Genomic DNA, 27,830 nt, shown 5'->3' on the forward strand with positions numbered 1-27,830 from the left:
CCAGCAGCAATATCAGCACCAGCACCCTCACCGGCAGCCTCAGCCCCAACCTCGCCCTCGACCACATCCTCACCAGCAGCAATATCAACACCAGCACCCTCACCGGCAGCCTCAGCCTCAACCTCGCCCTCGACGGCAGCCTCGTCCTCACCGGTAGCCTCACCCTCATCCTCACCAAATCCACCCTCACCCTCAACACCACCACCCTCACCAGAAGCACCCATACCAGAACCACGACCTCCACCACGAACTCCACCCTGATTTGTAATCTTCAAATTATATTTACCGTCTTCAATGGTTTCTAATTCTGAAATAAAAATAAAATTTAGATATGAAATAAACAAAAACAAAAAAAACAAAAAAAAGAGGAGGGATTTATACCGATTACTCTTCTGTTTGTTTTGACAAACTTCAAAGTAAGCCTGGTTAAGTTTAAAATGGTTTCTTTACAGGACCGACTGGATGAATTAACTAGACGGTTAAATTCGTCGATTTTGGAAATCTGAAGAAACAATAATCAATAATTAGTCAAATTTAACAAACATTAATTTGTCAAATTAACAAGAATCACCTTCTTTCTCATTGTGTAACCAAGCAGATGCGATGGAGGTGGTGTGGTGGCTTTGAAGCAGAAACGACGAAGGTGGTGAGGGTATGAGTTGTGAGTCAAACCTTATGCATCCCAGCACATAATCAACTTTCACTGCAGTTATGAAGGTCATTCATGATATCAATGCTCCACATAATTTATGATCACAAATGTGTAAAATGGTTAATCAAGACACCCCAGCAGCAATACAGAAACTATGAGTGTCAACACCACAAAGCTGATTAAAGAATGATGCTTTAGTTAAAAGAAATGATGATAAGCCCTCTCAGCTTGAACTACATCCAAACACTTGGACTAAATGTATTATAAATTGCGATTAATTGGCTAAATTAATCATTCCATAGTTTTACTAGTGACCTCAATCAATTCACCCGAAACTTTTGAGACATGCAAAACAAGTTGAAATTCCATCAACACTAAATATTAGATACAGTGACAGATATCATAAAATGGAAAAGCTAGTCATTTCAATGATTGCCCACTAACCAGGTCTAGATGAATCTTTGGGATTATTGTAGGACTGTATTGCAGCTGTCCAACCTGGAAACATAAATTCATAGCCAACAGAGATAACAGGTAATGTTAACCAATGATATTGGCATAATAACCAATGCAGAAATTAAAAGTGTAAAATGTAAAGATTGTAAGGTAGGTACTGTTCTGGTCCATCAGTAGATCCTTGCAGACATAAAATCGGTACATAAATAATGAAATAAAAAAGTAAATATCCAAAATCTGTAAATTAGAAATGAAACAGTAAAAAAACAAAGCCAAAATAAGTTCACAAAAAATGAAGAACAGATCAAAATACTAACAAAATGTTGGTTTCTTAAAAAAAAACTGCTGACATATCAATTAAAAAACAAAATGATCAACCATATGAATGGATTTCCAAGAAGGCGTTTGGAAATCTCATGTTCCAGTTTAAATCAATTCAAAATCGACTAGATGTCAATAACCCTTCATAACTTGGAAATACCCAAATAAACATAGACCACTGAACAGTTTCTAGAGGACTCTAAATCTTTATTTTTATTTGCTATCACAAACAAGAGAAAGTAAACAACCTATAGATGCAAGACTGAACACAGTATATAACATCAAATAATCAATGAATTCACAAACCCATGGCTAATAAGAAATATGTTCCAAACAACCAAAACGCTACAATATCAACTTTCATTTGACACACTGAATCTGAACATCATTTTCACAATAGCCATTCGGCTCTTGTATCACTATCAACCAAAAAGGTGACACATTCATGTGAGAAAATACTAAAGTCAATCACATTTGATTAACATCTCGAATTGCAACTTATCACATTCAAGTGTAGTATAAAATTCCAAAAAGGTCATAGTCAATCATAACATCAATTTCATACTTAGGTAAGCGTATAAACACACCCGAGGCTGAGGATGCATCGGTCCTGAACGAAAAGCTCTCTATATATCTGATAAGCAAATAAGGTCATACAAAAATCTCATAAATGCACTACATTACATATTCAAACTCAAAATCATTTATCATTCAATGTCAGCAGCAACAACAACAACAAAAGTTCCCAATCACAAACAATTTAAAAATAAAAATAAAAGATGAAAACCCTAACAGTTAAAACAATGTGTTATTGTTTTTAATTTCCTTAACGAAAACGAAAAATCATACATCCAATTGCATGAGAAAAACGAATAAGCATAAAATGAAAGAGCGAAGAGGATACAGCAGAGAGCCATGGACAATGATCCCGATAACAACGAAGAAGGAACTGTCACCCGTGCATGAGGCATGGTCAATTTCTGATCCCTAGCGAGGAATTCTTCGAGATTGTGTAGAAGATTGGAATAAAGCGCAGGCATTGTACCATTTGTGGAAGCATGGTTCCTATTGGAAGTGGAATCGTAAATGTATCCACATGAATTGCATCCAGTGGCGATGACTACGAGTTGGTTAAGCTGGCCGAGAAGTAGGCTGTTGATGGTTGGTTTTTTTTAAAAATCAAACTATATCTATTTTAAAACCAATATATGGATTTAGATTTATAACCAAATTCATTATTTGGTTTAAAACCGGTTATAAAACCAATTGTAAAATTGGTTATGGTTAAATAACCGATTTATAATTAAGCAACCGGTTTTGAAAATTTTAATTTTAAAATCGACTTTTTTTAAAATCGGTTAAAATTTGATTATTTTTTTAAAAAATATTTATTCATAGTTTAAAAATCGGTTATTTAAAAAAATCGATTTTTTCGATAAATTTTTTTAAAAAAATTGTCACCAAATTTTTCGAGAAAAAATTCGATTTAAAATTTTTTGGGAAAAAAAAAAAGTTTTTTTTATTTATTTTTTTCCGATATTTTTTCGAAAAAAAAAATTTCAAATTGTTTTCAAGACATAAAATCTCAAAATTAACAAAATATTGGTAGTGGATAAAAACCGGTTAAAAACCAAATCCAAATATAAAACATAAGTGGTTATCCAACCGGTTTTAAATAAACCGGATTATAACCATATGATTTTAACCGAATATTTAAAATGGTTTTGGATCTGGTTTTGGATTTGAGCCTCATAACCAGATTTTATGCACAGCCCTACCGAGAAGTATTGAATTGAGAAAAGCGAGAACCTGAAAAAGGAAAATAAATAGAATCAAAATTGGAATAATCGATAACGAGAGTTTGTTGTTGTTGTTGATGGTTACTCGAGAGAGGAACTCGGAGAAGTGGAAGGGAAAAGTGGTCCAGAAGAAAGGAGTAATAAGCAACGTAGCCCTAATCAAGGCCCAAATTCTCAATATGTAATTCCAAACTATTTTCTCACAGATTAGTTAGGGAATTCTTTTTCTTTTATTAGAGTTATATATTTTCATAAATTGACACATACCATATTTCGGTTTTAAATCTTAGAATTTAAGAATTCTTTAGTTATTTGTTTTTTTATGGAAAAAATAAATAGTTAATTAGTTAAATTTACTACAATACAAATAGGATAATCCTTACTTTAAATAGTGTCAATTGTAGAAATAGACAATTGTGGTTCTCTTTACATGAGAAAATAAACAAACAGAAAAGGAAGACACAATTTTGTGAGAGTCTTTAATAATTAGACTAAAGTAGGAGTTCTCAGTGGATGAATTGAGTCGTGTTCGATAAGTGTTAAACAATTCCCCTTCATCAATGATACGACAAAAGCATAAGTTTGAAGTAAATTGAATGGTCAAATGAAACTTAAAAACTTATGTTGTATCGGAGAGTCTGGGAAGACATAAATTTTCCAAAAAGCAACCGTCAAAACAACATCATCATCACCTTTAACAATAATACAACTTCTCCACATGCTCTGACTAGAGCTTGCAAGCGTCTACATCATGAGTATTCAACATGGGCTTGTATTCTTCAACAATCTTCCAGGCCTTGTGAGTGAGCTCTTAGACACTTGTGGGTTTGCCTTCAAAACAAAGTTTGTTACGAGCAAACCAAATACCATAACAAATAGGCAAAATTAGTTCAACCATATAAGTGAAATAATTAGAGATAATATTTTCAAGTCATTTAGTAAAAGAATAGTTAAAGCCAAACTGAATTTCCAGAAAGGAGGGGAACCAAACCTGGCGAGCCTATGCCTATTTTCTGAAAAACATGATTCATATTCTCCTTCTTCTCATTGCATCTTGGGTACAAGAGTTAGTCAAGATTCCTCTTTTGATAACGTTTCTTTAATATGAAGCATTTTTCAAGCCAAATTAACATGTTTAAGAAAAGTCATGATGTTCCACAATCTCGATCAAACAAATTTACATTTGACATAGAAGTTTGGGTATATTCTAAATCATTCCAATGTTTGATACAAAGATATGAACTTTTGACAAAGAATATACCCTCTTATTTGCATTTTTTTTCACATAAATAAATTTACATATAAAGAGTCATCCATAAAATTATCAGCAAGAATATGCAACACTTGAGGAGAGAGATTGTTATATACTTCTATTGTCAAATCACATGTACACTCTATATTAGACACAGTGTCAACACACCTATTTGACGCTCGATAACGTGATTGAAATTAACATCCCATGTAGAATCATAAAAGAGTCTTGATCATTGTCACAAGTCTCCAACCATTGGCGTTTCCTTCTCCTCCCACCTATGCTTCGAATCACCACATATGAGTCTAGTTGCACCTCCAATTGTGTGATACTTTGACTTACATTTACCTTAAACATGAAAGTTTAAATATTCATGACGTAAAGAAAACCTAAAATATTCATACTTTGTAAAGACAAGTATTTTAATTAAGTCGTCTGGTGCGACAAAAATAATATTTTCTTATGTTTTGTGGAACTAATGCATTCACATTGTTATGTATTTCAGTTATATTTGATCTCCATTTGGCAACTATTTTATTGACATAATTAAGTATAAGTTGGACCAGGAAATGAAACTCAATAATCTTCAGCTCCAAGAAGGTGGAACTCATGCATATAAACTTTGAAGATATAGTCTAATGTGTATGTTAGGTCAATATAAGCTGCCCAAATTACATGGCAATGAGCACAAAATGCAATCACATGCGAGCAAGGCAATCTTAATGTTTGGAATTCTATATAGTAAGACTATCAGATATTTAAACTAACCTTGTATATCATTATGATGAAGAAAACACAAGTTGATTGCGCTACTCAGTGTGAATCTTAGATAAATATACTTTAACACAACATTTTAAAATTGTTGGAGTGTGAAATGTGAGTTAGAAGTCTCACATTGAATAAATTTTTTAGTGTTTAGCAACATATAAGTGAGAGTGGCTCATACATCCAATCTCTTGTAATTTGAGGTGAAAATATAGTATTTAACCAACATGTGTGTTTGTTTTTAGCATAATGTGATTTATTTTCAATATTCCCCTTACAATCTAACATTGATATCATAGTCAATGTTCTGATTCTAGGAGAAAGTTGTTGGAGTGTCAAGTGCATGTGTGATTAAATGAAAAAAAAATTGTTTGAAGTGTCATGTGTGAATTAAAAGTGAGATGATCTATAAAAATTCCATCATCTCGTGCATTCAAATTGTAACTAAATATTACAACTTCTAATAGAAAAATCATAAATAACACGCGCGCGCATATATATGACACTTTTAGTCTTTTAAGTTTTTTTTAATTTTATCTTGTTAAATTTTGTTTTGATCCCTTCAAAATTGTTTATTTTCTATTTTAATCCCTTAAAACTTTACACACTTTAATTTTTTCTAACCGTTTCTAATATTGTAGCTCAAGGGACAAAAAGTGTGTAATTGTAACATAAACGACCAAAATCTTTAATCATTATATTTATGGGACAAAAGTGGAACAATTTAATGTACCAAATTGTTTAAAGTTTTTAATTTAGCCACCTAAAATGAAACAAATAAAACTCAAAAGAATCAAAATAAACCCTAAAAATAAGCCTATTAATATCAAAAAGAGGAAAATATAACTCAATCTTTTTACATCCACCACCCAACTAGATCGAGAAAACTCTACACATTATTAGCCTATTTCATTTTCTAGACACCCAAAAAACAAATATAACTTTATAATTAAAAAATTATATAAACTGGAACGAAAGGTCGAGGCTAATGTAACATCCTTCATGAACATTTGCATTAGGTTGACAGAGAAACAGAAATTTGTTATTAAGTAATAAAGCTATTTAAGATTTGACAAAAACCAAGAAAATCATTCAACTGCCATAACTAGCATTAGAAAAAGGAGGAAATAGAACAGAAGAACACGTTTGAGAAACATATATGATTACAAAGTGTACACAATGGCGCCACCATCAATATCTTGGAACTTCTATGAATGATTGATAACAGATTATACACCTACAATTACTGTCACTGGATGAACAAAATAGTTCAGCAAAGCACCAAGTAATAAAAGGTTAAACGTAAGATTAAACCCGAAATCCCATAGTTTTCTAGATTCACAAAGAGTTCAAGAGTACAAATGAATATGAGCAACTACAATAGTTAGGAGGGGCGATGGTGCCGGTGATGGTGATGGTGCCGGTGCAAATTCTGATTCCTTCTCAACAGATGTAGGTGGGGCGATAAGAGGAGGGAATTCCTGTTGCCCTGCAGCATCATTTAAAATATATTTAGCCCTTCGAAGGCATAACCGAAAATGCAACTTATCAACATTTTTTACGGGATTTCGGGAAGAACAGGCAGATCAAATTGGGAACATCAACAAGTTGCTGTATCATACCACAAATAGAAAAATTATGATCACATTTCTACACAATACCAAATTTGGATTATAATGCCATCTATGATACATATTGCTATTTTTCCTGGATCCTTCCATCACTAAAATCTGCATTATAATGCTACTTGATAGAAAATCTCACTCACTCTAGTTTCCAAAACACTCTGAGTTGATACAAGTTGCTATCATAATGAAATTTTAGATATTCAAAGCATCATCTATTTAGAATAAATCATGTCCAAGTAGCTGAATAGAAGATCTAGTGGTATTGAATCTGGCCACCTAATGCGAATTGGGTCAGCTGGCATCTCAGCAGATGATAATTCAGAGTGAAAAGTAAAAAAAAATGATTAATTTAACAGTAAAGAATGCCATTATGCAATGTATTAGAGAGCTTTTATCCCTGAAACGTGTATATATATATATATATATATATATGGCTGCAGCACACTAACCTGGACATCGAGGCTGAAGAGATGGGTTCAACCTGCAGGGAGGCAAGAAATACCAAACGAGCTTTAATTCAAAGACGAGTCCGACAAAATATACATTACTAAAATGTCTCAATGACAAAAGCAAGAAAGAAGTGGCTAAACATACGTTGTTGCTATGGTGCCATTAACAATACCATCATAACTTCAAGAAGTCACATTGCAACCACCACCAGTCTGTTGCACGGTAACATTCCCAAGCATAAGATTGCTGTTTTTACAATGCATGCTTGAGCATGAAACAGCTAGAGAAGCCGGCATACAGTACAAACTGCAGAGGAAGTAACAAACCCAAATACACCAATAAGTCACATAGTCTTCTCAATCTCAACAAGAGTCCGTTCAACACACATCAAAATGGAGCAAAAATTTCATATATCAATTTATCATTACAAAAATAAACTAAATTGAAAACTTAACCCTGAATTTTTCACCTACATTTTCCTCAATCTTAAATGACCCTACAAGAGAATCTAGATTAATGTATAATGAGAGTAAGGTATGGATTACAAACATAAAAAAGGAAAAGATGCTTATTAGAGAGTACTAGTTACTTTAAGTTTCGGGGTCCACAGCTAGCACACAATGTCCTGCTGTAATTGCATAACTTCCATTAGGTACAAGCAAGCCAAAATCAGAGGCATATTTAGGAAAATTCGAAGCACAAGCTGCAAAAATTAACAACAAATATCATCAATTAAATAACATCATCACATTCACACCATAAACAATTAAACTCAATAAAACTAATTATAGAAAGTACAAAAAAAAAAACACTAACAGAATTTGAAAAGATTATACCCGGAATAGGAATAGCAATGATATCACCATCAGAAATAGCAGTAGTTCCCATAGCATTAACATTCATCAAATCAGTGAGAGTAGTGAAATACCTAGCGGCAATAGAAGCCAAACTATCAAGTGGTTGAACAACATAAGAGAGATAAATTGCAGGCAAAGAGTTATCAGAACCATTGAAGCAAGTACAAGGAAGAGGAACAACAAGGTTCTGTCCAACATCAAGAACAGAAGGATCGTTTATAGAATTAGCTTCTTTTAGTTGGTCAGAAGAAACCAAACCACCGTAGACAGAGTCAGCAATGGTGGAAAGAGTGTCGGAAGGACGTATTTTGTAGTTTGTGGAAACGGATTTACGAATTCCGTCGACGCAGGAGCAAGAGATTGGGATTTTGAGGTAGAGTTTTGAAGGGAGAATGTGGTGTTCAACGTCGGGGTAAGAGATGTGGATGGCATTGGCGGTTAGGAGAGAGATTGGGTCGATTTGGAAGAGGGAAGATACTTCGGAGACTTTAAGGTCGGTGTAGAGAGTGTAACCTAGTAATGCGTTGCATGTGTCGGAGTTAGTGCATGGTTCTATGGTTGATTTAGAGGTTACGGTTAGTAAAGCTTGGAAGAGTAAGAAGAGGGAGAGTGTGGTTTTATGCATTGTTAATGTTAGGTAGGTTTTGATTGTGAGAGAAGGAGAGGGTTTTAGGGTTTTTTAGTTGTTTCTCCCTCTCTCAGAAGTAGAAGAAGAACGGAGGGGGAGAGAGAGAGAGAGAGAAGTGTTGTGTTGGGGAGGGGAAAAGGAAAGTATAAGTTTGAAAGAGAGAGAGGAAAAGGGAAGTAGTAGAAAACAGGTGTGTTGCAATTGCATTTGCATATGGGAAGAATTGAATAGGACGAGTAGAGCCATAAAACTGGTCACCTAGTCAGATCCTCGATCAACGTTACTTGCCTAGCTGGACTGTCTTGTCCCTATGTCTGTCCGAATTATTCATTTTTTTATCTTTCTATTCTTAATTGTATTTTGGTAATCTGATTTTTTAATTATGTAATTTTAATTTTTTATTTTAAAACGAATAATTGACTCTTTATATTTATTTCTTTTTTTATTTTAAAGTTATTTATATATATTTCTCCAATTTTGCGAGGATGAGTATGTCTAAGTATATTTTAATAGTATTATAAGCATTTTTAAAAATTAAAAATAAAATAAAAAAGCATAAAATTGTTTAGAAAAAGATGTGTTAAACCAAGCCGATCTACAAAATTTGATAGAAACCAACCAATATGTACAAATTAGAAACAAACAAAATAGAGCCGTGACCGTGACGGTGGTCGGAGAACGAATGAGAAATTAGAATGATTGCCGCTTTGATTCTAAGGTTCAAGATTGGACTTTCTGATTCCACAAAAACTGAAAAATAGTGGGTTGGGACAAAAAAAAAATAACAAAAGGGGCTTAAAATTTGAGGCCTAATAAGGAGTTTAATAAACGGAGTTTTATGAGGTTTATAAGTTACCATGTCGAACCGAAATCTTATGAGTTATTCATAATCAAATAGTAAGCAAACCTTAGTTCGCACTATGTTGAATGAATTTTTTTTATGGTTATATATATTAATGGCCGCAAAGTATTTTGATTAAACACATAAGATTTCAAGTATCACAATGCAAAATAGGATTCACTTACTATCCGATACTAAAGACCACAAAAGAATTCATGTATTATGGTGCAAACTAGGGTTCATTTATTGTCTTAGGAGTGTTATGAACAACTTAGATATGATAATTGACCATTTGGTCGAATTTGACTAGACTTTTCAACAACGACTTAGATTGGAGAACCGATTGTTGGATCAAATAAGATTAGTCGTACAAGTATTACTAACAACTTAGATTGAAGAGTCGATATTTAGATAGACAAATTTTAATTGTGTGAGCGGTAGAGACAACATAGATCGAAGAACCAACTGTTGGATCTAAGTGGATTTGTCATATGAGTGTTGCAAATAATTTAGATAAGAGAACCGACTAATAGATCAAACTAGATTTTTCATATGAGCAATACAAACTATTTAGGTCCGAGAACCAACTATTTTAGCCTCCATGAAAAAAATCAAGTTTTTTTTTCAACATGTCTTTGGTCCTTACAATTATAATTTTTTATTTTATTTTGCTCATCGTGAGTTTTTTTGTTTGGTTTATATCTCTGCAAATATAGTTTCATTTTAAAATAGTCATCCTATCTAATTTTCGTTACATAGACTGCAACATCGTTAAACCTAAATATAATTAAAATATAATTTTTTTTATCATAAACATAAACCCCTAATATAATAAAATTATAACATTTATTAATCTAAACCCCAAATGTTTCATTCTTATTTCTTAAAAAAACTTCAAATTTGTTTTAAAAATAAAAAATTATTTTTCAAATTTAAAATAATATTAAAATGCAATTAATCCATATAGAATCTGCCACTTTCTTTTTACCATATTGCTAAAAAAATGACATTTTATCAAATTTTGAACTATATAAATGAGTGAAATGAGTCCTATAGATGAAATGTGTTTGTTCTATAAAGTTTTAATACTTATATTTTTATAATTATATTATTTGACTGTGTATTGATTTTTAAATGAGCAAAACAAATTTAATAATATCTATTAATTTAGTTTGATTTATTTTTATTTTATTTTATATATTTTAAATATAATAGATTATTGTTATTCCATAAGTTAATTATTAAGAAACTATTATATTATATTTTTATCATTATATTAATCGATTTTTTGTCAAAAGAAAAATATTAATATAACTTTTTTTACAAATATTGTATCTATTTGGATTGGATTAGTTCAAATGAGATGAGGTGAGATTTTTTAAAAGAGTACCACCTTGTTTAGGGTGAAAGAGTTAGACACTAAAGGTTTGATCCTACCCTCAGCAAAATACACTTATGAAAAATGTATGTGTTTTTTAAATACACCCTGTACAAAATATTCTGAGTATAAGTCACAGTGAAACAAATAAATACTTCCTTGGTCTCAAATTTTAAGTCACTTTGTAAATTTCACATTAATAAAAAAATGTAGTTACTTTTGTATAGAAAATAAAGTTATGGATTAGTTAAAAAAGTTATATGTCCTTCATTAATGCTATTAATTTATTTTAAAATGTCAAAAATTAACATTAAATAAATATATATATATATATATATATATATATATATATATATATATATATAATAGACAAAATATATATATATATAAACAAAATTGAGCCATTTAATTTTGACTCTCCCATTGACGACATTCACACACATTATATACAAGCCACTTGCGCCAAATTCAATGGTATCACCCAAATAAATTTATTATAAGGAGGAGTATTAATTATTATGAGATAATGTTTTTTTAAAGGAAATGATGAGATAATGTTAAAACCAAATTAACTTCAATATTGAAAAGTCAAGCATTATTTGATTCCGCAAATTACATTAATAGGACCAAAAATGAAAAGAAATTATCCTTTAAGATATGCAGAGTGAAGCTTTGTTAGAGGCTTAAAGCTACTATTGGAGTTAGTTTGAAAAGAGAAGCTTCCTTGGCTTTGAGGCACATTCTAATATACTAACCCCCAACATTATTTGATGTGAAAAGGTATTTTAATTTTGCAAGAATATTTTACTCTCTATGAAATTCTCTCACGCAGGTCCTTATCCTTAGTTATGATAGAATAAGGATCTAGTCCTTCATTAACTAACAAAATAAAGGCAATCTAATCATGCAAATTTTGCTTTATTGATACAATTCCTTTTCAAGCAATCTTATGAAAGGATCATGCATATCAAATTAAGTGCATTAATATTCCTCCCTTTCTCCTTCATTTTAACCCATCTTTAAAATTGTCTTTTTCTCTAAATATAAATGTCTTTGCAATTTACTAAATACATTTATTATTCAATATTTAAACATATTCTTTATTAATATGATTAATTTATCTTGTGAATTTTTTTCTCTTCATTTTCTCATAAATTCCTAAGTTTTGTATGATTTGACGGATTCAAATGTGTTTTTTATTTAGAATATATGTTTAAATTAGTCAATTTAAAATATATTCAAAAATATAGTGGAAATAAAAAAAATTATCTAAATCAATGAGCGATAGAAATTATTTCAATGTAGACATCTCAACTATAACTCGGACTTAACTATAACTAGTGTCTTAAATTATTTTGTCAAATCATTGCGCCTGTGTGATAAATGAGAGTGTTTTTTTTCCACCCTGCATAAATTTTAGAAGTATATTTATGGAAGAAAAAAATTTTGTCTTTTGGAATATGCTTCCAAATAATCATATGAAAAATTTGTCTACTGCTCCCACAATTATAGATCTTCCAAAAATCATGAAAAAATAGTTTAATTTGTATACGTATAAACAAAATTTACATAGTCAACCAATCATAAAGAATTATATATGTAAAAGTGAAATAATTAAGTTAAACATTATTAGTAATTCAATAGTTAAGGTTGATTGATAATGTAAATTTTTTTACACTAACTATACATATAAATTAAAATCATTAAAAAATCTCTCTGCTCTACTGCATTTTAATTGTGTTCCGTTTGTAAGTGACATTTAAGTACACAAGTGGATAAATTTGCTTAACATACGCAAATATGATTTTAACCATTAATATAATATAAAATGATTTAATGGTCAAAATCTAAGAAGGAATACCTCTTTAGTAAGTTTGATTTTATATTGTAGATATTTGCAGACAGGGTCTCCAGTATAAAGGCAATTGCATTTATGCATTAATAAAAAATAAAATTATTACTAATATTTTTGTGCCAAAAACAAACTACAGTCTTTTAGATTTGATAATTAATCCTATGTAAAAAAATCTGTGAGTTAATCAGAATTATATACCAAGAAACAAACGCAGAGACATATTAGATTTCATGAGTTTATCATCTTCATGAACCTTAATAAAATTTATATTTTTTTTCTTTAAATTTATGGGTTTAAATTAAGTAAAAAAATACTTATTTAAATTAATGAATGTTGTTGGTGTATTATATTGCCTTCTATTTGGGCCTTGTTGTGAATGCTTTATGTTTGTTTGTTGGGTTTAAAGGTTTATTGAGATTGATCAACATTGTTAGTGTATTGTTGCCATCGTTTAGGTAGTGATGGGTAGTAATAATTTAAACTAATTAATCTGAGTCTTGTTTTTAATGAATTTATTTTGTTTTATGTTTTATTAAATGTAAAAAGTGGGAAATTAATATATTAGGGCCATTTGCATAATAGTTATAAAAGATTAGAATGTAAAATAAATAAGTTTAGGGTCAAAAGTATGTATATATGGTACACAGCTTTGTATACTAAACGTGACTTTAATTTTTTTTTTTTATTTATAAAAAAATAGTAAAATGAGTGATTTGAATAGAATGTAAGAGTAGCGGTAAAATTATAAAGGATTAAAATTTTTGTAAAAGTAGATGTAGCAATTGTAGCGTTCATTTTACCATTTTGAGAATGAAAACAGATAAATTCAATGAGTTGTGTGACTCAATTGAACCCATTTAAGCAATCTTAAAGTGGAGTTTGTCTTCAATTTCTTATGATATCTGATCATACCTTTTTCTCAAGAATCTTCAAACCATGTTAAATACAAGTAATATTGTAATGCATTTTATGATTCCCTTTCCACTTAAGCCAATATTTAATAGATAAATAAATAAATCTATACCTGAAATCAACCTTGTATAGAATATTTTTAAGGATTTGCTTTTTTAAAGCAGGACAATAATGCACTTTATAAAGAACGCATATGCACAATCAGTTTTAAATTTTATAAAATATTATCAAGTTGTATGTATTTTATAGAAAGTAAATTGATAGTTTATTTGTAACTATTAACCTAATTCATAAGCTACTCTTTAATAAAAAATTCTAAATGATGCATATAAGGAGTAAATGGTCATTTTCGTCTCTAAAAATAACTAGATGTCATAGTGATCCCTTAATTAAAGGAAAACATTTTAAACACTTTCATTTTGAATTTTGTTAATGAAACTCATCTCTAATTTTAACTCTGTGTTAACTCGTTAGTTTTTGCTTATGTGTTATAAGTCAAGCCACATAAGATGAACACGTGACATATTCTTAATGATTGTAAGTGTCACTTAGAAAATGGCCAAAATTAAATAGAGAAGTTGAAACGGAAATTAGATAGTTACTTGTAAAATCTTCTATATAGTCATTTCACTTTATAGATGAAATGTCATTTATATATATAGTCCCATTTCACTTTATAGAACAAACACATTTTCACTCCCACTTTAGTCTATATTGAATCAAAATCTTATGGATCATATTGTGGTTCACGAATGTTGAATGAAAACACAATTATATAAATATCTCTCAAATGGATAGTTTACATTCACTAATTCTAGGATAAAAAAATTACACAACAACAATCACTACTTCAATTACTTGAGTACTATCATATACACCAATTGAATCACAAAAGATGCAAAAACAAAATAGTCAATAACTTTATTTCAAAAACCAAACTATTCAGATTTGCATTCGCCTCTTTCTTAAATTGTTCATCACTTGCATAATTTTTTTCATCATCTCCGTCATCTTTTTCAAATTCTTCTGTTCCTCTTCTTCGTAATACCCTATAAGCAAAATAGTCTTCTCATTCATCCATTCATATGAAAAAGTTGTACTCTTCAATATCATCCTTGACAAAATTTGTTTCATATCAACATTTAACGATATACACGAATATGATATTGAAATTACTCTTATATATCATATCTTATGACATGGGTTAAGTATATAATGATCTCCATGGATTTTTTGTTATTTTTGCTATGAACATCGATGTCTTCTACACACACAACCATTCAGGGACCTATTTTTTCAATCTCATATTCTGGAGAAGAACTATGGTCAGAATCAACATTCACGAACCATTTAGGGACCTATTTTTTCAATCTCATATCGTGGAGAAGAACTATGGTCGGAATCAACATTCGTGAACTCGTCTTGCTTGCAAAAATGAAGTACTGCCTCTTATCATGTACATACGGATTGCAATTTCATATGATAGAGATTTGATAAGAGGAAGAAAAATTAAGGTTCATCATTTGGGGGAGAAAACATGTTATTCCTTTTTATCATGTATTTTGTTTCATTTTAGTCTCCCAACATTCAAATGGTAGTGCATTACCACATCACACGCTGACATGATATATTAAAGTCTCCTTCGGTGTCACGTCAATAAAAACCAACATAAATTAACGTTAGAGATGAATTTGACTAACAACCTTCAAAATCAAAGTGTTTAAAATATTTTTCCTTAATTAAGGGATTACTATGACAATGAGTCATACTTTTCGGGACAAAAGAATTGTTTACTCTCCAAATAAGTATAGAGATAGTTAGTTTGTGTTTTTTTTCAAAAATAGGCGTAATCATATTTTAGTCTCTTTATTTATTTTTAGCAGTCAATTGTTAGAATTTTATTGAGAATAAGTATCATACTCAAAACTTTTTTTATTACTATACTCTCTAACTCACTTTAACTACCAAATCAATCTTATATTTTTATGCTTTATTTTGTTTGTTTGTGCGATTCAAGTCAGTTATTTGGTAGTTGAGTCCACTTTTTCAAAATTAAACTAACGAGATCTTAGGCTTGATATCCAATTAAATAGAATATAAAATAATATTGGCATGGCTACCGTTAAAGTCGTTAATTTCACAAATATACTAATTATTGACCTCAACTCTCATATTTAAAGGATAAAAAATTGCATAGTTATTGAGGTCCCAAGAAAGAAAGCCCCTAAAACTAAAAAAACTTCTAAAATTATGAGTCCACTTTTTCAAATTTATTTTTCAAACAAAAATTTTCGACACACTTTTTTTTTCTCAACAAAAAAAAATTATTCGAAAAAAATAATTTTTCATTTTTTCTAGAAAAAAGTGATTTAGAATGTTTTCAATATTTTTTTGAAAAAAATAAAATTTAAAAATTTAAAAAAAGATTATAAATTAATAAAACATTGGGCCGATAAATCCCCACAACCTAAATCCAAAAAAAATAATGAAATAATTGATTGGTACTTTAAAAAATTATTTCAATAAAAACTTAATATAAAAGAAATAATAAGAGATTTTTAAGGGGTTTTGAATTTTGTGACTTAATTAACTACTATGGATTCTTTGGAGAATAATTTAACTTTATAGCAAATGTTAGTAAGGTATTGAAATAGTGGCAATATTACATCCGCCGTACTTTAATTTAGAAAGAAAAAAAATAATCTCATACCTTTAAATATACACTCCTACTTTAAATATTCAATTTTATTTTCTTTGACAAAAAAAGAACTTTACGTAAATTGATGATTTAAAAAACTTTTTTTAAGTTTTTGATAACACATTATATTTTGAAAAATTTTAAAAAGGTTTTTTAAAACACAAATTTTAAATTTTCATAAATATAATTACATTCTAAAAAACTTAATAAAAAAAAATTATATGCAAAGTTTAAATTTTTTAAAACATAATTTTGTATCGAAAAACTAAGTATTTTAATACACAAAATTTGGATATTTTGAAATATAATTGTGTTTTGGAATTTTTTTTTATAAATTTTTTTCAGAATAAAAATGGCTTTTTGAAAGAAAATTTTTTTTAAAAATTAATACACAAAATTTGAATTTCTTAAAACATAATTGAGTCTGGAAAGCTTTTGTAAGTTTTTTTAATTTAAGTTGAATATAATATAATAAAAAAATATATTCTTTTTAGAGAAAAATAACAAAATAGGCTGTTTGTATAAAATATAAAAATATTATCTTATATTTTTTTAATTTATTTGTTTTTACTATAGATCGTTTAAGTTGTTTTGTTTTTGTTTTGTCTTATATGAATTTTTTATGTTTCAAATAACTTGCACCGTTGACGTTTTTAAGTTTTCCTTAAGAAAAATATAGTGTGAATCATGGGGTTGCTGATGAGTATCATCTTCAACCTAAAAACAAACACAAAATTCTATAAAGTGACTAAAAGAATATATATTGTACCTTCTTCACTAAATGACAAAAGATATAAATTTGCCTAAATTAATGAGTTATATAAATTTTTAAAGTGTGAAATTTCGACATTTTATATGACATTCTTTTAATATTTCTTGATTCAATCAACTGTACTATATATTTGAAATATTTTTTAAATTTAATTATAATTTTGATTCTCCTGTTTTAATTGAACGATGAAAATAGTTTCTCTATTTTATTTATCTTCAGTTTTGTCCTATAAAAAGAATATTGATTTAAAATTGAATGAAATATAATTTTTTTTAATTATGTGTAAAAAAATAATGTGAAAGATTTCATATAAATTAATTATATTTAATTATTATTTTAAATTTGTAAAACGGATTTTTTATTTTTAAAAATACATTTCCTATTTTATTACATCATTTAATTATAGCACTTCAATGTTAGCACTTCAATTTTATTTTTATTTTTATGTTTTTATAATTAAATGATGTAATAAAATAGAAAATGTGTTTAGGATTTTTCTCCACCACTAAATTTTAAGCTTAATTTTACTAAGTCCGGTCAAATATGAAATTAAATAATAGTAGTCTCATAGCCCTTCTTCTAGGTTGACAAAGTTGATTTCAAGATGGCAAATCCCACATGCTATCTACAACCACCTTATTATAACTTTGTACGGTATAAGCTAAATTAGTTTTATTTAATTAAATTATTAATTTATTAAATTATTATTGTATTGAATAATTCTTTAATTGAAATTTTAATTTTTGATTTAACCATTCTACAGTGTCATCTTATAGACTACTTCTTAATTGACAATAAATTAAAATATAAAAATAATATAGAAAGTTAAATTAATATTAAATATTATAAATAATAAGTAACATCTAACCATTTATCATTTTTATCCAATTAACAAGAAAATCAGTAATACAATTTTAACCTTACACTGTTCACTATTTACTCTGTTGTAATACGTGAAATCCCTCCGGCAATGCTGCCCCACCGCCAGGCCGTAGTATCCGCCGGAGATTGGTCCAATCGACTCTCTTCCCTCACAAGCCACCAGAACCCCGCAACAAACCGGATGAGAACACCGACAGTGGTGACGAACAAGACGAGGATTACTGCGATACGAAGAATCGCAGGAAGAGAAAATCCAAAGCAAAAGTTACTCCCGTAGCAAAAGGTTCCAAGGTTCGCGATATTCTATATTCGTTTCTTTCTATATTTCACATTTCAATTTTTAATTCCATCATAGAGTTATGCCAGCTAGGAGTTAGGACATTAAATTCATATAGTATTTCATTTGAATTTAGTTTTTATCTTCGTGTATAGAGTGCCACACCAAAGAAAAATGCATCTGCTAATGGAGTTATGGCGTCAACTTCACGGAATGTTTTTGCTGATTTCGATAAGGTTGCTACATCCGTGCCTGATTTGCGGTTAGAGGCAAAATTGTCAGCTGAGGTTAGTGTTGATCGGTTATGCATTGTCTGTGTTTGCTAAATACATAGCTATCGTAAGGACTAGGGTTATTGTTGAATTTTATGATTTGAATTGTGTGAATTAGCAACATATGATAAACCTTTGCATGCTGTAATTGTAATTCGGTGAAGATTTCAGCCTGAAACTTTCATTAACATAGCTTGACTTTGATACTTAGCTACTACCTAACAATCGGCGACTCTTTTGCGTTTGTTTCTTTTGTTTATTGGTCAGGAAAATTCCAGGATGTTTGCTGGAAGGCAAGTACATCCATTTTTTTCATCATTGAAAGCAGGGAAGAAAGTTCAGGAGCTGTCTGAATCAGGAAGTAATTTCTTCAAAGCTAAGAATGAGGATGAAAGTATTACCTGTGGTCCTATTCATGTATTTGAAAATATCAAGGTATGGTACTTATGATTCTTTCTATTCCCTATTTGTTTTGCTTTGCTTTGATGTGATCAAAAGCAGGTAATGTATATGTACTTGATCTCTGGGTTTTGAATTCTATAATATCACATTTTTTCATTCAGGTGTAAAATTTGTGAATGCAGGATGACACCTCATCCCTTGACTGGAGAAACTGGACATTTTTGGGAAATACCACCTATGTAAGTTGCGGTTTAGAAAGTTCAAATTCATCTGTTTCGAAGGGTTCTGTTGGATGCTTAAATTTTGATAAGATTCGTGGTACTTTGGATCCACTGGGGGATTCAAGTTTTCAGAATGCCTCAACTTCTTTGGATAGATATTCTATATGTCCAGAAAATCTGTCAGAAACATCACGGACAAATTCAACTTTACCAGAGGATCAAATAATAATGCTCAGATGCCAAAAGATGCCAAAATGGTATATAACTTGTTGTTCTATTTTTAATTTTTTCAATGCATGCCTCATATACATAACTGTGGCGTGTAGTGGAAGCTAGTTCAGAGGGGCAATATATACTTTTACCTAAGTCATCTTTCTTTATTTGTTAACTATTGACCAAAACATTTTTAGGACTCGGAGGTGGATGAATTTGTTACCTTTTCTGTACAAGCTGACTATTTTCGGAAGTCACATTCAGAGCCGCTGAATAGATTTCTTCAAGAAAGGTAAATGTATGCCTGAATCAGGCAACAGCAACATAGTCATGGGAATAACATCTGTTCATTTGACCATCATAATTATGCATTTATTCTTTCAATTTTATTTATTTAGATCATTTGCTAATGCTTATGGGTAGGTAATACCGTCTGTTGAAAGTTTTCTCTTCAATCTTATATAATTCGGGTGAAGTATGGGGAGGTTTTCTGTAAATGATCAGGTGAAGAGATGGATGTTTTTTTCATTAAATTCCCAAATATTAAATACATAACATCAGGGTAAATAAATGTTTTTGTGTAGTCAATTTCACCGTTTTCTGTGCAAGCCTATGGAAACAAGAAAAACGGTAAAAATAAGATGATATTTTTATAGTTAAAATTGAAAACATAACATGATTATCTCTTTATTAAATCTGGTCGATTCTTCCCTTTATCTCATCTACTTGTTAGTTCAAAGTGTGTTTATTATTAAAGTAATTGTCGGGATCTTACAGGATGAGTTTTATGCTTGTTCCATGTAAATCCCAAATTGCTATTGTATTGGAATAAATCTTTTAGCATAATTTTATGAAATGGTATGAAATTTCCCAACTCTTATATTTTCAATTGTGTTGAAATAAACCCTTCAGTACTACTGCTAAGTCTGTAAAATGCACTCAAGAAATTGGCATGGTTTTGAAATACTAGAAAGTGGTGCAACTGTTTCACTCAGTTCATTCATCTTACCGTTGTAGCCAGAAAACAGTTTCATGGATCGCAATTACGCGACTCTTATGTCTAGCAAAAATGTATGCTCTTACTGATGGGTTGTGCCATGCTTGTTGGTGTTGATATCTTGATAGTCAGCTTTTCCTGATGACAACAATTTATCTCTGTCACCCTCATTTTCTTTTCTCTCTTAGCATGCTTAAGCATGGTCTGATGTACATGGGTTTGATGGGTAGTTCAGGGTTCAGAAGTGGAACATATTAATAAATAAAGATAATATATTTGTACTCTGTTGGTCTTCTAATGAGTGGCTTCATTCTTTATCGCAGTAAGCTATAGGCTTGACAGTGATTTTTTTCCCCTGAGTGTATTTTCCTTGTATTCTATGTTGCAGTATGAGGTCATACTACATTGGTTGTGAAGATAAGGCACAAAGCAGCTTATGGACATACAAATACAAGCCAACAAAGGCTGTCGAGGTCAGTTTTTTTAATCAATCTTGCATTTTTTTTAAAATTTTCATGGTCCTAAATTCTGCTTTCTTGTTTCATGATTATTTCATTGCAGGTATGTGGTAACGACAAAGCTGTGAATTTCTTGAGTGACTGGCTACATCAGTGGCATGAAAGACCTTACAAACCCAGGAAGGAAACATCTAATAGAAATACAAGGGTCATGCCAAATGATGATGATGATTTTATCTGTTTTGACAGTGACTATGATTCGGAAGATATGAATGAAGAGGATTCCCTGCAGAATGTTCTTTTAATTACAGGGCCAATAGGGGTGTGTACAATTTTACTTCGTCAAAACTGTGGCATGCACTTCATTACATGAATTGCCTCCTATGTTGGTCATTTATGCATCTGTTGAAGGAAACCATTGTTCAGTAATATAATTGTCAGTTTCTGAAAACAGTATTAAAATATTGGAGTAGTTTCAGGAAAAGAACCAGATCTTGAGATTAAAGAACCTTTAGATAGAGATTTCTGTCAACTCAAACAAATAGTTGATGCTCACTTGAAAAAAGGGTCAATCCATGTGGAAGTAGCATACACAAGATCAAACAAAGGGAAAAAAAAATTAAATAACCATAGAACATTGAGTCATTTGAATTATACCAATATACTTTAATGACTGCACATGATATGGGGAATGAAATTTTATTGATTCTTAACGAAGAAAGACTGGCTATTCTTTATTTTTTCACTCAAAGACCATGAAAAAACACTTAGTCTGGTTTCTTGTGCCGCCTTTTACAAAACCATGTCAATAATATAGAGGCCCATGCTGTTGAATTTCTCTGCTGTTTATTGAATCCTAGGTAGCAAAACTACATTTACACTTTGTACCATTTATACTGTGTATGGGTCGTTGCTTATGAATGCCCTTTCCTTCCTCCAAAGGTTATTTTGCCATCACCCCGTTTGTAGTTTATTGTTATTTACCATTTGGCTAGAGTGGATACTTTTTAGTATAAACATTTTGTACTCATATTGGTAGCTAAGGTACAAGTCTATAATTTTGTAGAGTGGCAAGTCTGCAGCCGTCTATGCTTGTGCCAAAGAGCAAGGGTTTGATATATTAGAGGTATGACCAGTGATTGATATATTTTGGCTATTTAAGTATTTATGCCTTAACCAATACACTTTTGTAATGATATTCATCGATCCTATACATTCTGTAAATAGTCACCTCAACTTTTTAAAAGCATTGCTGAAGATTAAGCATATTAATTTATTAGCATGATTTGGATTTTGTCTGATGCATTATGTAGTTTGCTCTCTTCTTCGAACTTGGATTTAAGATCGGCGTTTTCTGCCCAGTGTGAAGAATGGTATTCTGAAACATTGCTTTTTGTCATAGTGAAGAAAAAGCATTGAGAAGTTATGGTTGAAAATGTTACTTGTATTGTCTAGTTACTGGCCCAGTCCTCACCTCAGTAGGAAGTTGTTATTACAAACAGCTGTGTCTCTGCACAGTGCATTCACCTTCAAACACATGTCAACTTCTTATGTTTTAGAATATCTACCAGTGGTTACAGCATTTATTTTCATGTCTTTTTAATCATGAATATAAATTTAATGGAGTTTATGGTTTGTGTTGCCTCAACAGCTCAATGCATCGGATTGTAGAAACGGAAATGTTGTCAAGCAGTATTTTGGAGATACTCTTAGTTCACATGGGTTCAAAAGGTTTGTTAATTTGTGCTGTCTATGCTTGCTTGCTGATGACTTCATGTTAGAGATATGTATATACATAAAAACTCTTCAGTGTTTTAATCTTATAGCTTAAGCTTAAGCTTCAGGGCTAGTTAGTTCAAACATGGCGGGTGGGGTTATGCCAGTATGCACCATGTGTCAAGTTTGAAGGACACTTTTGGGAGCGTGTTAGAGATATGATGTAAAAACCATTTATGAATCTTCACCTAACAGTTTAAGCTTTAGAGATTGTTGGTCTATGACATTTTCAATCTCCTGGAGCTGAGTAATTATAACACTGCTGTGTACCTTGATTCAATCTAATTTTTAGTCTAATCAAGGTATTCATTATAAGAAGCTTATGTTAATATGTAGGTCATCAGACCACACTGTGAGCTCACAGAAGATGACTACAAAGTTGCCCCCAGCTCCTGCTTTGGTTAATGGTAAAGCTGCTGATGAGGTGAATGATGAAGTAGTTGAACTGATAACCGTATCTGATGATGAAGCTCATAGCCCTGGTGGAACATCACAAAAGTTACTTGGCAAGAATAATGTTGTTGCATGTGATAAAGTCCAAACTTTAATCCTGGTTGAGGATGTGGACATCCTTTTTCCTGAAGACCGTGGATGTATTGCTGCCATACAACAGATTGCAGAGACGGCAAGGGGGCCGATCATATTGACCAGCAATAGTAAGATTACTAGTTACAAGAAATGTATTGTTGCTCAAGATATATCTTTTATTATTCATAATATGAAGATGTATTGTTATATAGGTGATGATCCTGGCCTGCCAGATAATTTTGATATGCTTCATGTTTCATTCTTATTGCCATCGCCAAAGGAGTTGCTTTGCCATTTGTACTCTGTATGTGCTCGAGGACTTTCCTCCCTCAAAAGTAATAAAGAAAAATTGTTGCCCAAATTTATATTTATATTATATATTTTATGAATGACCTACAGGTTTGTCTCACTGAAGGAGCTGACATCCATCCTCTTTTACTGGAGAAGTTTATGCAGTCCTGTGATGGAGATATCCGAAAAACCATTATGCATCTTCAGTTCTGGTTGCAGAGTAAAATATTTAGAAAAGGTGTGTTACACAACATACTGTTATTCACGATATTGGACGCATGCATGTGTATCAATGTTCAATTAAGACTAGTTATTGTTAATTCATATGTTCAATTAAGACCAATTGTTAATTCATATGTTCAATTAAGACCATTTATTGTTATTCACGTCCGTGTCGTCCTTCCTATTGCCATGATAAGAATTAGTTTCTAGATCAGCATCAACATGTATCCACCCCATATCCTCATTATGGTCTTGCTCTTTCTTTTGTCCTTTGTTGGTATATGGTGATGTTCAATTAAGACCATTTATTGTTATATCATATGTTCAATTAAGACCATTTATTGTTATTCAAGTTCTTGTCGTCCTTTCTATTGCCATGATGAGAATTAGTTTCTAGATCAGAATCAACATGTATCCACCAAATATCCTCATTTTGGTCTTGCTCTTTCTTTTGTCCTTTGTTGGTACATGCTGAAGTTGATTTTGGTTTCCTCTTGGTTTTAAGAAGTGCAAAGTGTTCAGGAAAGTGTTAAAGTAATGATGTAAAATAATTTTTTTAGTCATAGTATTAGTATAATACACTGTTAGGATCAGTGCTATTTACTCCATAAATATGCTAGTAAATATGCATTTTCTCCTTTGCCTTCTCTCTTCCTTTTTCATTCAGTTTTGACTCCATTTGGCATTAGAATATTTTACCTAAGATGCAATCAGAAGTTTTTTATTGGACAAAGATGGAATCAGAAGTTAACAACTTTAAAAGCTTTTGTTATGATGTTTGTGCTTGGGGAATTAATTTCGAAATATATTATTCTTTTCAAATTACCATTGTAGACTTAAAAAACCTTATGGATGCCCCCCTTTTTTGTGCAGCAGATGGAAAAGCACAAACAGGCTATGGCTCACTTCCATTTGATCTTGAGGTTGGTCATCAGATACTACCAAAGATAATGCCGTGGGGTTTCCCTTCAGAGATATCTGAACTAGTTGAGAATGAATTCGTCAGATCCGTAAATGTAATGGAAGAGAATTCCAGTTTGCAAGAGTTAGTTGAAGAAAAGCCTCTTCACATAAACAAAAGGCAAAATGATTTAGATGAGCAGTGTATGGAAACTGATTATATAAAAGCCAAGAAGGTGGAGATGATTAAGAGAAATGGGTCAATAACAGATTACTATGAGCTTGAAATTCAATACAGAGCCATTTCTGAGTTTTCAAATTCTTCTGGATTGCCTGTAGCATCCTACCTGCAAAATAGTCGACGGAAACTTGTAGTAATGTCCTCTGATTCTGAGGATGAGGACTCAAATAGTCGACACCCTCTAGACACAGATGATGAAGCTAACAAGAGACATTCCTTCAAAGAAAATAATGAATGTGCCTCTGAGCTTCAGTTGAATGATAACTGCCCCAGCACATCTGTTCGTAAACTGGTTTGTTCTGAATTGGCGGATTCAGATGAGGAGCATGTTAAATATTCAGAAACAGCTGATGTTACATGCATAAATGAGACATCTAAATCATTAGATATATCCTGTGTACCAGAATCAACATTTGTTCCTGAGACTACAATTGAAGATGGAACAGAGACAATGTCTGGAGCAGTGTCTTCTTGCCATGCTCTAGAAGTTTCTATAAATAATGAGTTGAAACCATTCACTTCAAGTGTTCGCAGGCGTTTAGCAAAACTGTCACAAAATTCAGATATGTTGATGGATACTGAAATGCCAGATTATTCTCCAAAAGAGGCTTTGCAAGATTTTATAGATCAAAATATGGAAACTACAACTATCAAAGGGATGGATGAGTGCAGTCGCGTAGATTTCAAGCTAAAGTCAACATTTGCTTAGTCAAGTCCATCCATGGAGACAGATTTGGTACAGAATTTGTGGAAAAAACTTCGTCAAATGGATTTAAGACAGCATGCTATCTCAGAACCGCTAGGTACTTCTCAAGTTGTTAAACTTGCTAGTGGGATGAGCAATCTAATTTCAGAAGCTGATTTGTTTCACAATTACCAACATATATGTGTAAGTGCCTTTTATATCTGAAATCCTGTGAAAACTCCCTTTCTTTTGATGTCTTTCAATTAATTATGACAATACACAATTTTGCAGGATATTTTGGGGCCCCAAATGTTCGCATCTAATGAAGCTACATCTAATTGGTACAATGAGGAAACGATGATGTCGACCGTTGCTGTGCATGGATTTTGTTTTTATGCTAAACAAATAGCCGATGTTGGATCAAAGTTGGGTTGTACGAACTGGATTGATTTAACTTCTGAGATGTTGGCTTCCACAACTAACACTATGGCATTGGGGAAATTATCCAGACAGGGTCTCACCAAAAGCACAGTTATTTATACTGGGAGGGAATTAGAGTTGAACAGCCCAATAAATAATATGAAGAAGAGGTATATAGCCTTCCTTTATTTCACTATGGTTAAGTACACAATTGTACTTGTGAGTCTTGTGACACTTTTTCTGGTACTTTTTTTTTTTTTCTTGTTTCTTTTATTTTTACTATTTTCTGGGCATGTATTGATGTCAAACCTTATTTTGGGAACCTGTAATACAGTGAAAATAAAGCATCTGTGTTCGAGGTTGTCCAATCCATTGTTCCTGCAAGAATATCCTTGGCACTGAAAGGTGATATCTTCAATGAATATCTATCTTCATTGCGCCAAATTTCAAGGTCAGAAGCAGTCCGTGTTTCGCAAGGTGTTGAAAAGAAGAGAAGAGGAAGGTATGTGTTAAGCTAATTCGGTTTTTTCCAGCCTTTTGATTGCAATAAGTTATCCTGATATCCTTGAGTAATTTCTCAACCACATGGTATTTTAACTCAGGTCGCGGGGTTCTCAACATTATTTGAGCAGATGTACAATGTTATCTCCTCAAGATATAACGTTGGTCAGTGATGGTGATTTGTACAGAAAAATCTCTTCAGAATATACAACTAACTTGGAAAGTAAACTATTATAGCATAGGTTTAGGTTTAATAATACAGCTATTGGTTCTCTGATATAGCATCGGTAAATGGCTGCTATAAGCAACTACAAGAACGCTCCTATGATTACCATAGGTTAAGCATGTTTGAAAAACTCAAAATACGCTGTCAACAGCCATATAGAAGCTTTGATTTGCAGCTTCATAATACGGTGAGGGGACTAGAGCAGCTAAAGACACGTAGTTTGTTTTTGCCAATGATGTCTTTGGGTTGAGATTGTAAATTAAATATAAGAGCAGTGGTTGATAAAAAGTCCAGGAGTAGGCATTGACTTAATTCTTAAAAATGATTTACTAATCATCTTTTTGTAAAGGTAAATCATAAATGAGTTATTATCTCTGCATGCACGAACGTTGTTGTTCTTGGCTGTTTCATGTTTATGAAACAGTACAACAAAATAACGTCGCTCAAGTGATTGAGTTCCAAGGCAGTTGTGTTGTTAAATCACATTTAATCAATTTATATGTATAGTCAATTGGTACAAGAATTTTGAATTTAAATCCAAAATAACATGACAACACTAATTGGCTTAGTTTTATCTATTAAGTTTCTTTTTATCATTAATTAATTAAACTATTTATCTTTTAAGTTGCTTTAATCATTAATTAAATTATTTTAAAAAGTAAACAGCATAAATTTCTTACAGTTTAAGTTGAATATTTTCCTAATATATCTGATTTTTCATGATTCGTGAATATTTTTTATTTTACAGTGGCCCCTTTTATAATTTTTTGTTTCATTTACGTTATTTGTTTTATTTTTGTCCTTTGTCACATGCACTTTCTTTGAGTCTTAATGAACTTAAAGCGGCTACATAACACAAGTTAAGTGAAAAACGAAATATTTAATTTTGCCTCTATATAATCTTTTATTTTATCATAATTCTAAAATAGTATCTAATATTGCATAACCTTAATTTCAATTAACTTAAAGAGTTAACTTTGTTGAATTGACATATTCTGTTGCATGTAATTAAATGTTATGGAATATTAGGAAACATTTTAAGAATTAAGAATTT

General features: G+C 31.1%; 4 protein-coding genes and 1 pseudogene across 4 annotated transcripts in view; 3 read left to right on the plus strand and 2 right to left on the minus strand.

Moving 5' to 3' along the window:
* The window catches only part of LOC140920517 (uncharacterized), a 3,206-nt gene extending 611 nt beyond the window's left edge, over window positions 1-2,595 (minus strand). Inside the window, exons 1-6 of the mRNA XM_073368801.1 lie at window positions 2,334-2,595; window positions 2,017-2,063; window positions 1,097-1,150; window positions 572-703; window positions 382-502; window positions 6-307 (exon numbers count right to left, since the gene is read on the minus strand). Of these exons, the coding sequence (XP_073224902.1) occupies window positions 6-307; window positions 382-502; window positions 572-583 (435 nt within the window). The 5' untranslated portion in view covers window positions 584-703; window positions 1,097-1,150; window positions 2,017-2,063; window positions 2,334-2,595. The remainder of the gene's footprint in view (window positions 1-5; window positions 308-381; window positions 503-571; window positions 704-1,096; window positions 1,151-2,016; window positions 2,064-2,333) is intronic.
* Window positions 2,596-6,329: 3,734 nt separating this feature from the next.
* Window positions 6,330-9,019, minus strand: LOC101513798 (lysM domain-containing GPI-anchored protein 1-like; annotated as a pseudogene).
* Window positions 9,020-18,129: 9,110 nt separating this feature from the next.
* Window positions 18,130-19,823, plus strand: LOC140918645 (uncharacterized). The gene is made up of 6 exons (XM_073369388.1): window positions 18,130-18,437; window positions 18,579-18,710; window positions 18,963-19,130; window positions 19,280-19,336; window positions 19,444-19,575; window positions 19,729-19,823. The coding sequence occupies exons 2-5, from the start codon at window positions 18,618-18,620 to the stop codon at window positions 19,471-19,473; spliced, it is 348 nt and encodes a 115-aa protein (XP_073225489.1). The 5' UTR covers window positions 18,130-18,437; window positions 18,579-18,617; the 3' UTR covers window positions 19,474-19,575; window positions 19,729-19,823.
* LOC101497418 (uncharacterized) lies at window positions 19,483-25,653 on the plus strand. Its single transcript, XM_073368802.1, has 10 exons — window positions 19,483-19,575; window positions 19,729-19,823; window positions 20,917-21,001; window positions 21,090-21,308; window positions 22,053-22,112; window positions 22,638-22,717; window positions 23,099-23,418; window positions 23,503-23,594; window positions 23,690-23,819; window positions 24,677-25,653. Exons 1-10 carry the CDS (start codon window positions 19,483-19,485, stop codon window positions 25,651-25,653), a joined length of 2,151 nt encoding a protein of 716 aa, XP_073224903.1.
* A 12-nt stretch (window positions 25,654-25,665) lies between these two features.
* LOC140918638 (uncharacterized) lies at window positions 25,666-27,270 on the plus strand. The gene is made up of 4 exons (XM_073369387.1): window positions 25,666-25,833; window positions 25,921-26,219; window positions 26,384-26,551; window positions 26,652-27,270. Exons 1-4 carry the CDS (start codon window positions 25,666-25,668, stop codon window positions 26,785-26,787), a joined length of 771 nt encoding a protein of 256 aa, XP_073225488.1. The 3' UTR covers window positions 26,788-27,270.
* Window positions 27,271-27,830: the final 560 nt, after the last annotated feature.

The sequence above is a fragment of the Cicer arietinum genome, chromosome 5 (assembly GCF_000331145.2).
Source record: "Cicer arietinum cultivar CDC Frontier isolate Library 1 chromosome 5, Cicar.CDCFrontier_v2.0, whole genome shotgun sequence".
In the NCBI taxonomy this organism is placed as follows: domain Eukaryota; kingdom Viridiplantae; phylum Streptophyta; class Magnoliopsida; order Fabales; family Fabaceae; genus Cicer; species Cicer arietinum.